The 15,742-nt window shown below is 37.4% G+C and overlaps 1 protein-coding gene across 2 annotated transcripts in view; it reads right to left on the bottom strand.

The window, feature by feature from the left end:
- Positions 1-5,799: 5,799 nt before the first annotated feature.
- Positions 5,800-15,742, bottom strand: part of LIN28B (lin-28 homolog B) — a 123,712-nt gene continuing 113,769 nt past the window's right edge. For both annotated transcript variants that reach the window (XM_055329589.1, XM_055329590.1), the window contains exon 4: positions 5,800-6,175. In XM_055329589.1, coding sequence (XP_055185564.1) covers positions 5,800-6,175 — 376 coding nt within the window. The remainder of the gene's footprint in view (positions 6,176-15,742) is intronic.

The raw sequence follows: 15,742 nt of genomic DNA, 5'->3' as shown, positions 1-15,742 counted from the left end.
CACGTTTGAAATTGATAAAAAATGTTCATTGGTTATTTCCAAGCAGAGATTATCTACTCTTTTAATTTTCTTTCAAGGCTCTCCATATTCTTTATAGTAAAGTACCAGGCTTCTTATATAACAAAGACGCTCTTTTAAATAATAATTATCCAAGGAAGCAAATAATCATCAATGAAATATTTATGCAATCACTCTCTCATGAGCATTTGTGAGATTTCACATTCTAAAATCACTGCTGCATGACAAGGTGGAGTACTTAATACTACTGAACTGCACATTTTAAAATGGCTATGGGGACGCTGGGTGGCTCAGCGGCTGGGCGTCAGCCTTTGGCCCAGGGCGTGATCCTGGGGTCCCAGGATCGAGTCCCACGTCGGGCTCCCAGCACGGGGCCTGCTTCTCCCTCTGCCTGTCTCTGCCTCTCTGTGTCTCTCATGAATAAATATTTTTTTAAAAAAACAGCTATGGTAAATTATGTGTTTTTTATCATAATAAAAAAGAAAAAGCAGGCGTCAGAGTAGACACCACAGACACACACACACACACACACACACACACACACATCCAATGAAAAAGAAAAAGAAAGGAAAAGTGAACACAAATGAAAATGAATTTAATTGTCGGACTGGTCAATTTATAGAGCACAACAGTTTTTTATCAAATTATTTTTATAGTACGCCAATACTGTATACATAGGTTGATAAATCTACATTCACATTTTAGATATTTGGTACTGGTATAACCCGGCTTTGATTGTCCTTCTCAAACACTTTAAAATTATGAGGAAAATATTATAGGAAAATTCTAAAATGGTTTTGAAAATATTGTAGGAAAATTCTAAAATGGTTTTTCCAAAAGAGTTTTGAACATTTTTGTTTTCAGGCCACTTTTCACGACCCCATGAAGCATGTGTCTTGACTCACACACTTGCATGCTCCAGGTTAGCTAATGTACGATGGTTCCTGGAGGACAGGACTCACCTTTCCTTACGTATTTGGAGTGAATTTATTCACCACCTGTATTGTCCTAAGTTCCATATTTACAATCACTGATATCTGAAGGTCAAGTTAAAACTACTTATGTTCAGATAGGTGTCGATACTGCCTAAATGGCCTTTTATCCATTCTTATAAGTGAACGATCATACAAATCACGAAGAATCTCGAAAACTCATCATAAATGCCAACGTTATATGTTTTATTTTTTCAATCAAGTAATTTTTTAAACCTCAAAATATCCATAATTGACAGAATAAGACATTAGGCATGAAATGAGAATATAAAATCCATGGTCTGCAGAAAGGCAAACAGTACTCTAGTCCATCAAGATGACTGTACATGAGTGAAATGCCATTCCGAACATCTACTCCTTTTTTGTCCTTTAAAAACACGTAGTTCAAGTGTTCTGCTTTTTCACTTGTAAACAAAATGGACAATGAGGTAATCTAAATACTACACAGGATAATTTAAAAACACTAGATAAAACACCATATTAAAGACATACAGAAATCAGTGTTCACTTTGGTCTCTAGTATGGTTAGAGTTGTTAATACCAAAAAGCAACACATACTAATTAAAGCCAGCTTGGTGGTGGGTGCCAGTGGTTGACAGACACTAAGTAGTTCAAGAGGTAGTAAACACCATCATTTTCAAGCTGGTAACACAAGTGTTAAGCCACAGATGTATTAAATATTGTAATAGTTTCTCACAGTACAGTACTTTACCATTAACTTCGCAGCTTTGTTCCAAATAGAAGATTTAAGAACGACTCACAGGTCAACCTCTCACTCTAACTGGACAACTATGACACAGATCACACAACCACCACATCTTAAAGAGGCTGTTGACCGCTATGTAAGACAGAACCTGATGCTCTCCACGAGTTGTTCTTTCCCTAAAACAAATAAATCTCATTAAGACATCTAGAAAATTAAAGTCAGTGCAGCTGCACTTATACACACTTTCCCGAATTTTATAACCAAAGGGGAAATACACATATATATTTTATGATAAACATTTCTTAGAGAAAACAGATAAATTAATTTAAATTAACTTTAAGACTTAATGAGATTTCCCAAGTCCTGTATAATTCATCTTACAGCGAATGTTACAAAGTCTATTAACACTTATGGGCTTCTATTCACAAACTAAGTACAACTAGCAGTAACTTGGAGCCACACTGGTGCAAAATAAAACTGGGCCAGGGTATTTTAAAATATTGGCATTAAAACATCCTACGTTTATAGATGGACCGATGTTAAGAACATGATGTTTCTTTGATCTTCTTCCCTACATTGCACGCCAAACTTCCAAGTTATAAGCAGGTAAAAATCTTTTAAAATGTTTCAGTTGTAAAAATACATCCAAAGTCTTCTAGTAAAGACTAGAAATGCAAGTACAAAAAGGTTTCTACTATAATCTGCCATGTAGTAATGAATAGCTCCCGGGGCTAAGAGACTGGTAGCGCATCTTTCTTAGGAGTTACATTTGTGTTGACATGGGGGGGGGGTGAGATCAAGGGGCAACTAATTCACAGACCTCCTGCCCAACCGTTTAGTAGTAACCCCTGTAAACTGATGCTTCACACACAGACCCTTCTCCCGAGTAGCTAAAAATGGCATTGCACGTTTGCTCTACGTTCACTCCTTGGCAAGCCAGTGCTAGTTAGTTATGTGCCTAGGGCAAGAATGCTGAAATATGCTTGGCCTCAGGGCAGCACAGACACAAAAATGGAGATTGGCATCCTTTATACTTTTGCCCAGCAGGAATACACTCACACACCACCTCTTCTCCTGCTACCCCTTCCTGCCCTTGACCTCTGGGCAAAGCAGCTATTTCCAAGATTGCCTCTGTTTTGTTTTGCTTAAGTGGAAGGGTGCCCATAAGTCTTTACATTAAATACATGATAACTTTAAAGAAATGCTTGGAGACTTCGCTAACTAAATGAGATGCGTCATTATTCACAAGTGTTTGTTAGAAACATTTAGTTGTGAACTGCTATCTATAACATAGATTAAAAGGTTCTGTACCAGAGAATTATCAGCCACTGTAAGGCTGGAGCAGCATAAAGGTGTGCTATGCATCAACTATGAGGTAGCCTTTTGCTGTAAACAGAGTATTTCACCCATGGAAATGGACATGTGCTCACATCAAGAATATTCACATATGCAAGGAGTCTGGGAATTTTGTTTTAGAGTACTTTTCACGGGAAATAAAAATAGGAAAGCTGATACCTGAAATTCGGAAATTTTGATCAAACTCAGAGGTAGTTATTACTAACATCAGTACATAATACTTATATAAAGGTCTAAGTTATTTGGTTTGTTTTGAGTAAGCAGGACTGTAGACTATTCTGTAAAGAAACAACAACATTATATGGTATGTTCCCTGAGCAAAGTTCTTTGTCCTGAGTATGTTATGTAATAGTGATAATATTCTTATATAAAAAATAAACCCCAGCTTTTAATCATAAGATAGGTTTGGTATGTGCTATTAGTTCAGTCTGGTAAGATGCTTAAAATGATTTTAAATTGCATCCATAAGGTCCAGTTATAAAATGCTTTTTTTTTTTTTTAAACCATGATCTCAGCTCTGAACTTTTTATATGTAAACAGGGAATGTCCAATTCTCAAGTCCATAATTTTCTAGGTCTATAAGGTCAAGGAACTTTGGTTTGGATTTTCAAAGTGACTTATTAATGTTTTGCATTTTTACTGTTAACCTGCTTATTTTGCCTGCTAAGAATTAAGCAATGCCACTTTGATTTGTCTACATAATTTAAATAAGCTTACAATCCTCACATAAGGCAAGGAAGTACTTCTCTACAGCTATATATCACATTCAATATCGTCAAAGTACGCTTTGCATCACAGCACGCGGATATGTCAGTATACACCATGGAGAGTCTCACAAACACTGTCCTGGAATCCAAGCTGAGCTATAAAGGACTGGAGGCCCAGCCTGAGGCATTTCCTCCCCGACAATGCTGGCTTGCTTGCTGCAACCCCAGGAACTGCCTGAGACCCCCCCAGGGCAGGATAAGTTGGGGAAGGAGCAGAAGCTGCTCAGCAGAATAGGTCTCATTTGATTCATGCTATTTTTTTTTTTTTTTTTTTGATTATCTGAGCTTACACCAACAGGCTCATACAAAACGCTGTTTATTGCCAATGTTAAGCATTATCACTGATTGGTACCTTCTTGGAGATGTTTCAGAAATTTACCCATAACATCTAGAACCAGGAGGACACCAATATATATATGTGTGTATATATATATATATATATATATATATATATATTAATGACTGAAACCTAATGGGACCAATCCTCCTATTGGTCCCAGGCCAGTTTAGTCACATAACTGAGGACCAACCTGAGAAGCAGCTCGAACCCCATTACCGAATGTCCATCTGAAACCACTACTTAGGTTACTTCAGCATGAGTAATGAAGGGAACCTCCATAAAAATCAATCTTAGTATATGAAATACTCCTAGCTCTCTGGTAGGAGAGGCCCCGGCACCTCTGCCCCAGGCCCATCACTAGTTGCCTGCCACCTGCCTCTGCACTTTTCAGGATACTCCCACAGGGTACACATATTGGGCGATGATTATGAACGGCCACTTCATTTTCATTCTCAACCCCAGTATTTTATTCTTACCTGTGCTGTTTTGTTTTAGAAACAAGTCAGATAACTCACTAGGCGGGGGGAAAAACAGCCACCAAAAAAAAAAAAAAAAAAAAAAAAAAAAAAATACACCAAACGACTGGAGTGTTCCTCCAAAGTCTTCAGTAGTAAAGAAGGAGGCCCCTGCTCACAGCGATGGTTCAGATTGACTTCGTCAAGGGAAGCTGCTGTTGCCACAATCCCTTAAAAACTTCACAACGTGTAAAAGATTATGATGAGCTGGTAACAATCAAGTCACTACATTTATACACTGCCCTCCCCTTTCATTTTTCTTAATAGGCATCTAATTTACAATCAAAACGCATGAATTAAGAACATTGAAATATCGGCACAGAAATTACACATTCATTGTCTCTTCTGGAGTTACGTATCCCAGATTCAAAAAAGCTTATGGCAGTGGGAGGCATGTGGAGTTAAGGTACTGCCTTCAAAGGGGGTGGGAGTAGGGAAAAATACTCTATAGAGAATCAAGAGAAAGAGGCAATCCCAAACTTGGGAGAACTGATGACTTAAAACCTTTAGTACCATATGATTGGCAGCTCTGAGATCTAAGTAGCCTTTGGTTCACACAAAAAGTAACAGTCATGTTTTTATTTTTACGTAATATAAAGGGAGTGGAATTTAAGGAAAAAAAATAGAAAAAAAACCTCCAGGGGTTATCTTTGAAACCATCTAAAAATGCTTCAAATGGGTTTGCAATTCTTGGGGATGTCCAATTCTGTGAGGGAGGGTGTGTGCCTCTATCTCTATACACACATATATAAAGACAAATCCGCTTTATATATATATGTCTACAATCCTACAGGAAATCCTCCTACACACACAGACTCAGGCTCTCTCCCTCTCACACGCGCACACAGAGATACCCAGAGTATTTCATCCTCGGAAGGACATCACACATGACACCCTGCTCCAATGTAATTTGCTTTAGAGTGATTTGTCTGTTTAAAAAACAAAAAAACAAACAAACAAAAAAACAAAACAAAAAATTTCACAGTTCCTTAACAGTAGTTTAAAAATCCCAAGTCAGCTGCTGCTGTGAAATACTGCTCCCCTGTACTTGCATGAGGTAGACTTCCCAACCGGGGCAAAAAAGCGATCCACTGAAGAGGAAGCATTAGGTCTTTTTCCTTTTTTGAACAGAAGGCCCCTTTTTGCTTGGTTCCTCCGGCACTGCAGATGCCCTTGCTGAGGAAGCGTCTTGGGATGACCTGCCCGGCCATTCTGAGACCTCGAACCTGGCCTCCGGGGGGAAGGGCGGCGAGGTGCAGCCCTGCGCCCCCCCCAGCTCCCGGGCCAGCACCACTGAGGTGCACGGTGGCTGGGGCTCGGCCTCCTGTCTTCCCTGAGAACTGGCCGGCGGCTGCGCGGCACTTCGGTGCGGGCAGTTTGCCACCATGTGCGCGATGCTCTGACAGTAATGGCACTTCTTTGGCTGAGGAGGTAGGCTACATTCCTTAGCATGATGATCAAGGCCACCGCAGTTGTAGCATCTGCAGCAAGAAAAATGAAAATGAGGATGGACACATCTTAGAAGCAGGGAGCGTGGGTCATCATAAATCTAGAATGAATTTCAGAAACCCCGAAACAGACGAGCTGTCAATGAGTTCAGCCTATTTGAACGTGCTCTCTTTAGAAGTATCTGATGCTATTTTGGTTTTAAAGATTTTATTTATTTATTCATGAGACACACACAGAGAGACAAAGACAGAGGCAGAGACACAGGCAGAGGGAGAAGCAGGCTCCCTGCAGGGACCTGATGCTGGACTTGATCTCGAATCCCAGGATCATGACCTGAGCCAAGGCAGGCGCCCAACCCCTGAGCCCCGCCAGAGGTCCCTCTAATGCTATTTTTAATCAAAGTTGCTTCAAAGGCTGTCTTCACCAACGTGGTCCAACAAAGGTATAAGGCTAGCTGTGCTGAATGCAACAGTCCATGAAAAACAAGAGTACAAAACCAAAGAAGACTAGTCACTTCCACCTAGAAATTGACTTTTCTTTTTGACTTGACAGGTTCTCTTAAGAGAACAGTGTAGTCCGCTAGAGGGCAGCCAATGTTCAACAAAAACACCAACCAGCTCGCTTTAAAAAGAAGTCCGTTGAGGAAAACAAGCTGTTGGCACATAATATGCACTGCCAATGCACTGGGCAATTGAGAAAATTATAGACCAAATTAAATTTCATTTGTTTAACGTTTCTTTGGGTGTTAATTATGTTGACTGTGGTAACCAGTTGAACTGGAAGAATTTTTTTCCTTTGTACAGTTAAGTAACGAAGTGAGATTTGATATGCAAGGAGTCAGATGTTTATAGTGACTGATATCTGGCAAATTACCAAGTCATTTTAGAGCAATAACAGTAAGTATCTGAATCGGAAGAAGCTATAAAAGAAAGCCTCTAAATACTTAGATTGGGTTAATAAAGGTTGATGCTAGTTCAATGATGGGAAGAATTTATTTTCTTTTCCCTCTGTAAGAAATTAGTTTTCCTGTCGTGTAAATTCTTCTAAATTAAAACAAACATAAATCTATCCTTAATTAATATTTGAATGCACATTGGGGGCACGGCTTTGGATGAGATGTTTAAAAATCTGTTTCTAAAAGCCGAACAAGCAAGTTATTTGGAAGATATATTTGCTCAATTTCAGTCAGATTTTTTGAAAATTTTACACTCAAAAAAAGGGGAGAAAATAATATTGTACACTTACAATAAAGGTTTTAATCGACCTGTTGAGTACAGATTTTGTTTGATCTCCAAATTAAATGTTTTATGGAGCTTCCTATTTTAAATTTACTTTAAAATAGATTTATGACTCCATAATTCTTAATACGAAGCACAAACAATAGGTCACAATATTTTTTAAAAAGATGTCAAAAACTGGTAACTGTGAGCATCAACTAAAGACTATAATGACAACAAAATAATGATAATTAATTACATTTGTATGTGTATACGAAAGAGAGAGAAGGAAAGAGGGAGAGAGAGAATAAGAGCTTAACAACTTCTATACTACCATCTCTTTCAAAAACAGATGAATTAAGTTACTATTAACCTACTGAGCAGTAATCTATTTTCTGAGTCAAGTTATGAACAGTGTTTTACTGTTTTTTGTTTTTTCACCTGGCAGAAACTAGGGTAACTATGGCCTATTTCTTCAATTACCAGCATTACCTTAAAGATTTTAGAATAGTGGATTCATGAAATGGGCTTTTATTCTTTGCAATAATTAACAAGCATTTATCCCAGGTAAAAGGAATGTATCATATTTTCAAAAATTTAAGGGAGGAACCAAGAAACCAGTTTTTCTGATTATTTATTGTGTAATGACATACCTTAACATAATAAATTAATGAAAACAATTTTACAATCCAGATTCAATACTGTTTCAGCCATGTGTTCTAAGAGATAATGCAAAATCAAAGAATAACAAAAATTACCAATGAATAATTGAAATTCAAGTCCCCCAAATAACACACTCAAAAATGGCATCTTTGAAAAAATACAACCATACTACCTATCGTAACGTTTTCCCACATAGTTCTCTTCTACAACGGATTAAGTGAATTGTTAAATTTGCCCGTCTATAAAATATCTCCTTTTGAATTAAATTCACTTCCTTGAGGATAACATCCACTCAGGAGCTCATCATCAAAGAGGAGAAAATAGGTTAAAGCCTTCAGTAATAGACCAGGCTCTCCTGCGGACACATCAATTTCATCAGTCACTGTGGTACACGCTGTGTTATCCAATCCAGGGATCCATTTTGCCCACTCGGTTACTAAGGGCCTGATGTCAGGATTCCACTTTTACAAATGGGGTCTTCCATCATATTCTGTAGGTGCATTTACCACTACATTTGGGTTTTAAAAGTTACTTTTAAGGAGATTGTATAATTTTTTATTTCCTTGCATTTTGATCTACTCAGTTAATTCCCTCTCCTAGCTTTTAGGATATGTGCTATCATTAGGTCAGACTGTCTTCCATGCTGAAAAGATTTGCATTCAGTGGATATGTACTTAGTCTTAAAAGGGGAGGAGTGGTATTTATTCTCCTCTTCTATTTAATCATTCAGTGTCAATCACTCTCACTAAGAGTACAGATCACACCCCATTATGAAACCCCGTCCTTCCCCAGGGACTGACACCAAATGGAAATGTTCAGCTACCTTTCAGGCCACAAATGATACCACACCACACACTCCATACAAGCTCTACATGGTACTTATCTCTTTTGTTCACTGTCCACACCTCTTCCAATCAGCTTGCCTTTGTTAGTTTGAACGAATTTTACAACTGATGTGAGCATAAAAATGCCATGTGTGCCCTTGTATGCTACATGCTTAATATAATGACCTAGACTTACTCACAAGCAAAAGCCTACATAAGAATAAAACTATAATCCTACTTTTATACATTCCTATAGCCAACCATAAAAAGTAAAATCATTCATGGTATTTTATAAAATGATGAACCAATGGCACAAAGGATATTTTCTCACATATTAAACATAAAGTAAAATAAAAATTCAGATTAGCCTTAGAACTTTATCAAGTTCTTTGTAAAATTATAAATACTTTAATGAGTTAGCATGTTCTATAGATACTACTTCTTATTTAAGATGATTTTTAAGATGGAAAAATAACAAAAAAATTGGAGCCAATTTTTAAAAAGATTATCAAAATAAGATTAATATTTTTAAATGAAATGAGAATGCCAACAATAGATATAGTAAGATAGAAACACCTAAAATGGCAAAATAAATAAAAGCAGATCCTTTAGGGCTTTAGCTATATCATTATGTTATGAGACAAGTAATGAGGTGGGTCTTAATAAACTAAACCCAAACGACTACATTAGTTAATAGATTAATCAAAACATATGCAAAGTTCTGAGGATTTCAAAACAAAAATGAAAATTTTCATTCTGAAATTAGAATTTGGATCTGCTGTGACCCTTCAAAAAATTATCATTTTGGAGGTCCAACCTGGAGAGTAACTACATTATATTTTCAAATGCTAATAGTAACAACGGTTAGAACTGAGCTCAACTGAAAACCATTAGATTAGAATATGGACGTTAATTTTTAAATGATACCTCAATGATTTAGATGAAATAATTCATCAGTTGTATGTTTTGCCTGGATCCCCAAAATGATAAGTTGGGAAGAGAGGTGACACTACACACAGACCGCTTTGCCTGTGTCTAAAAGTGTAGTGGAAAAAATATGTTAGGCACTTCTAAATATTTGAAAGTGTTAACTTAGAATTTATATGGAAAATTAAATCTACATTCTAGGGGGGGCTGGAAAGGGCATTAAGGATTAAGGATACAGGGATCTGTAAGTTTCTCAAGAACAAATATTGAGACAACAGTCAGTAGTATCAAGGAGAGAAAATGGAGAGGAAAAAAAGTACAAGCTGTGGGCAGGGGAAAAGAGTGAAAACAGAAAAGAGGACATAAAAATCTCTGGGAAAAAAAGAGGTGAAAAACCATCAATAAAGTTTCCAAATGGGGGAACAGAAAGTCACAGATTGGAAAGAATTCCAGAAACCAATGTGGAGAAAGGATAACTGACTCTTTGAAGGGATTATTAATCTTGATATAGTCCAACTAAAATCCAGAAATGATACTAATGCCATTCAAGTCTACAGTATTTTATTTTTAAAGATTTATTTATTTTAGAGAGAGAGAGAGAGAATGAGTGCGAGTGGGGAGAGGTGCAGAGGGAGAGGGAAAGAGAGAATCCTCAGCCAGATTACCCACTGAGCCACCAGGCGCCCCAGTATAGTTTTCAATTTTGATATGACTGAACACTTGTTATCTAATCTAATCTAATTTAATCATCTGTCAATCAGCCCAACACCTGGGAGTGTCAGATGCCAGTACGGCTGTGGCAGGGAGGTGGATGGCAGAAAGGCCATCAAAGAATCCCCGAGAGCTAAAGAAAAGGAATGCACCCAGAGTGTAGCTTTTGATGGAAGGAATCTGCCCACCTCATACCTCCTGAGGGTCACAGATTCTTCCAGTAGGCCCTATTTTGTTTTGATAGCGTCCACACAATCTAAATTTACACCTGGGTGTAGTTTGTTCATTTCACAGGATCTGCCCCAACATCCTAAGTGGAGAGTTAGAAAACCTGGATGAATCAAGAGTTGGAAAAGCCTTTGAATAATGTATATGTTTTCTGATCTCTATCAAAGCAACCTATTCTTCACATGAATCTGTTTCTTGTATTTCAGACTTATATTAACTCCTAAGACTGTAAGCCAACTAAGCAATAAAATATTTTAGTAAGATTAATTTATATATATATTTCTTCAGTACCGTGGTAAGAACATTGAGTTTTTAAAAACACCTGGCTAAAAAAAAAATAAATAAATAAAAACACCTGGCTAGCAGTGATTTGTAACTTTAAAAAAGTTTAATTTGGAACAAATACACTAACACCAAAAAAATCTGTATTTGTATCTTTTGAAATATAGAAGCCAGCATCTCAAGTTACCTTAACTCATGCTAAAAATAAAATGAGCTATACAGAGTAGGGCTGAACATACCATTAACAGAATTAAAATAATAATAGAGGGCAGCCCGGGTGGCTCAGCGGTTTAGCGCCGCCTGCAGCCCAGGGCGTGATCCTGGAGACCCAGGATCCAGTCCCACGTCAGGCTCCCTGTGTGGAGCCTGCTTCTCCTCCTGACTGTGTCTCTGCCTCTCTCTCTCTGTGTGTCTCTCATGAAAAAATAAATAAAATCTTTAAAAAATAATAATAATAATAATAGAAATAATAATAAGAGGTTCAATTCATTCTCTTAACTTCACCATCATTACCAATTCATAATTATTGATTTTCCATAGTAACTTAAGTCTCTATCTTCTGTTGCCTGCATCTAAAATAATTCTCAAAAGCATATAAATTTTGTATAGAAAGACTCCTTTAAAAAAAAAAAAGATTTTATTTTTTTATTCATGAGAGACACAGAGAGAGAGAGAGAGCCAGAGACACAGGCAGAGGGAGAAGCAGGCTCCATGCAGGGAGCATGATGTGGGACTGGATCCCGGTACTCCAGGATCACGCTACACCGCTGAGCCACCCAGGGATCCCCCTGTATAGACAGACTCCTGCAAACATTTCTAATGACCAACTTCTGTTGGCTATTACATAAAAATTACTTCCTTGTGAATGTAACAAGATCTCTGCTTTTTATAAAAATCTATTAGCCATGACACTTTAAGAAACTCTAATATTTAAACTGTATTTCATCTGAAAGAGTGTCACTGATAAAGTAACTACTGTTCACTGGGTCTTCTATACTTAGAGAAAAAGAAAGTACAGGATAGATGGTTGAAAGAAAACTGGCTTAGTTAGACCACCCTAAGGGTAGCTCTTCAGTATTTTTTTTTTTAAAACAAAATTTAGTGAGTATAATTGCCATTCAGTTCTTTCTGGTGCATAATAAATGGCAGAGATGTGGATGACTCTGTACTGCCTAGTTCTAGTTCAGCATGAGGGTCAGTCTGTTGTGGCATACAACGAATGTGAATTCTAAATTCTAGAATTGCTGGCAATGGAGGGGTATCTGGCTGGCTCAGTCAGAAGAGCATGTGACTCTTGATCTAAAAGTTGTAAGTTCAAGCTCCACCTTGGGTTTAAGGATCACTACAAAAAATAAATAAACTTAAAAAAAAAAAAACTGTTGACAGTGGAAATAAATCATCTCCAAACCTTAGTTTTCAGGCTACTTAATAAAACTGATGTGGGGTATGCGCTAAATTCAGAGGGTATTTTGTACTTAGCAATTACTGTTCTATCCTCTTTTATCATCTGTTTCTATGAGGGGAATTTTCTAGACAGCTTGCCTATTAGTGAATTCAACTGCTTTTAAATACCCATGTAGCCATTTTCATAAATTGAAATGAAAGACAAAAAAGCACTTAAGAATATCTACTATGTGCAGGGAGGAAATTATCAGCTGAAAATGCACCAAAGTATCTTGAAAACCAGCTAAAATTTAGTAATAGCTCTATTTGCAAACCTTTCATCATCTTATGAAAACAAAATGGTAAGATGGAAAATGCAGGGGGCAGGTATGTGATGAATGGCAGCACGGGGTTTCAAGCAAAGTACGGATGGAACACATAACAGTTTTCAAAGAGAAGAGGACATGGAAGGGGAGAGAAATCGTTTGGAGAAATAGGGACAAAGGGAGCCTTTTTCATGTAAGGGCACTTCAATCAGGTATAATTATAAGCCAGACATTTTGGTATTTCATTCCATTATGTGTAGAAGTACTTGGTAGATTCTGTGCAATCCCACAGAACAATAATCATTTGTTCTGGGTCTGCTACTTTGTACCACAGCTTGAGAAGGAGCATAATAATGAATTCTAGGTCCTAAGTTAAATCTGTATTTGAAATACAAATGTTATCTCTCTTGTAGGTAACAAGCAACATTCCAGACAGGTAATCTGTTCTGGCTAATGGAACAGTTGAAAAAAAACAAGACGAAAAATGTACTTAAACACAGATAACTTAATGCTTTCCCATGTCTTGGAAGTAAAAGCAGTTTGTTATGAAAAAGGACCCAATCTCACATGCAGTGAAATGAATATTCTCCCAGCAATGCTTTTATGATCCCACACAGCTAAGAAGGAGTGTCCAGCTCAGAACCCCCCCACATGTGTGCACACACACACACACACACGTGCACCACGGCAGTTCTATCCAAACTGAGGAATTTAGATTTATCCTTCTTGGAACCACATTCAGTTTATCTACCATATTTGGTTACAGTGACCATTAGGTATAGAGTATTTTTAGGTTACTGCTGGTATCAAATATAAAGCAAAGGAAAGACATTCAATATTTAACTAGAAATGGTTGTAAGTGGGTGTTGGCTTAGATGGGAAAATCAGATTATAATATGCAACCTGAAAATGTTAGTTCATTTATCCATTACAGCAGATTTGCTGAAAATTTAAAGCCCCCAGGGCTGCTTGCTTTTCACTAGACCATTTCACATCGCCAGTGTCAGAGGTGTGACATCTGCTGTAAATAAGCACTGGTTCAACCTGAAGAAATACAATTCCACTACTGCTTTAGTGTCAACTTTTATAAATTGTTTTTTTCTTTCTTGGTCATCATATGATTTTTTTTCCTTTGGCTCTGTAAACCAGCTTTATCTTTATGTTATTTTACAAGTCATTCTATAGTGGTACCTTTCTCCTTAGGTGTATGTTGAATTTTTTTTTTTTACACTATTATAGCACAAGCAGTTTTAAAAGAGTAGTTTCATCACGATTACTTGATGTGTGCAGGAATTATTTGGCATCTAGAGAAATGGATGTAAATGTCAAAATAATATATGAAAGAATTCAAATACACGAAAAAACACGCTAGGTATATAAACAAAGATTATAGAATAAAAGTGACTGGCTCATATTTTATTACACCTTGCTGTTTAAAACATAGAAGGGAGAGACAGCATGAGAAATTTCAAAGGAGAGAAAGACGTACAGAGATCAAGAATCCATTTGAGTGGCAAAACTAGGTGACTTGCACAGGAGAAGGTTAGATAAAAGTTCCAGATTTATGCTGTTTACAAACTGGAGGCAACAGGAGGGCTAGATTAGAAGATTTTAGCCAAGTGAGCTATTATTTAGCCAAATGGGTTATTGAAACTTTGAAGTTACCATGACTGAGTTACCTTTGGTGCAAGTGTGAATGTTGGTAGTACTTGACTTTCTATGAAGATGGAGGGTTTAAACACCTTCCAACTGTTGTATTACTAAATTAACACTGAATTACTGCTATGTTACTGAATTAGTAAGAACTATGTGTAAGCTTTCCATTTTGACACTGTTTACTTGGGTAGCATTAAACATATTTATAGAGGGCCTGTTGTTCTAGAGTATGCTGCTTGGTACGATCTATCCAAAATGTACCCTCAGGATTAATTTATGTGCAGGAGGCAAAAGAAGACCGTGCCAAACCATCCCCATCTCTATGGCTACTCAGGAATCAGGAGTTAAAACTATTCTGCTGAAATCACCGATGAAAGCCTCCTAATGACCAATAAATTTGATCTTCTGTTCCAGCACCAGCGAGTGCTGAAGACAATGATGAAGTCCATCCCCTTCTAGCCCAACTGGTCTTTCTGTGACTACCTGTTGTCTTTTGCCAAGAATCAGCAGTGCTGAAACTGTTCCCATGTTGCTGAGTAGGTGCAAACTGAATGCAGGAAATTGCTAGTATGTCTAGATGACCTCCATAAATGGTGACATTATGTCCTCTCTGTGTTAAGTCTGATCTTGAAAAGTGAAGCTTAAGGTAAAGTCATGTAAGGTATTCCTGGCTTCATGGCTACTTCTTTTCTCCCTCCTTACTGGCTGCAGCTGCTCTTCATGTTCCCCAGCTGTTTATATGACTAAAGCTTGATGGTCAAGCTGCTAAGGCATCCCTGCAGATCTTTTCTCTGGTCACTGATCCCGTAGGGAATCTTGTTTCCCTATATGAACACTTTAAGGCTGTGACCCTGTGAACACATGGGCACAGTTATAAAAGAAATGGCTGTCAAGACAAGGATGGAGGTAAAAGCTGAAAGCAGGCATGAAAAAAGTAGACAGGTCTCTGGTCAGAGCCAGGATTGTTTATACATGTCTAAATACTCTTAAAAAGTGCTAAACATTAGGGCTAGATTCTACACATGAACAGATTTGTCTGTGCATCCTCTATAAGCCAAAAAGTGCCTTGTCTTAAAGACAAGCTCTTGAGTATCTGAGCAATGGAATTTTCATCTCCTCTGGTCATCCTCTGAATTTGGCTGGTAGAAGTTTACATGAAGAATTTGGTTTACTCCTTTAGTGAGACAAAAGAAACTAAGCCACTGAGTAAAAATCTTGGAAAATACGGCAGATGTGGGGAAAGGAGGTAAACTTGTTTGAAAAGTAAACTTTTTACTTTAAAAAAATGTATGTGTTTCAGAAAAGTAGTAAAAATTTAAAAATATAGCTGCAAATGGCAAAGTGCTATTTATTTACCACGCTGAATGTGAAGTTCTCTTTAG

The sequence above is a fragment of the Nyctereutes procyonoides genome, unplaced genomic scaffold (genome assembly GCF_905146905.1).
Source record: "Nyctereutes procyonoides isolate TBG_1078 unplaced genomic scaffold, NYPRO_anot_genome, whole genome shotgun sequence".
Classification (NCBI taxonomy): domain Eukaryota; kingdom Metazoa; phylum Chordata; class Mammalia; order Carnivora; family Canidae; genus Nyctereutes; species Nyctereutes procyonoides.
The sequence above is the reverse complement of the archived record's forward strand: the minus strand, read 5'-3'. Positions and strand labels throughout refer to the sequence as shown.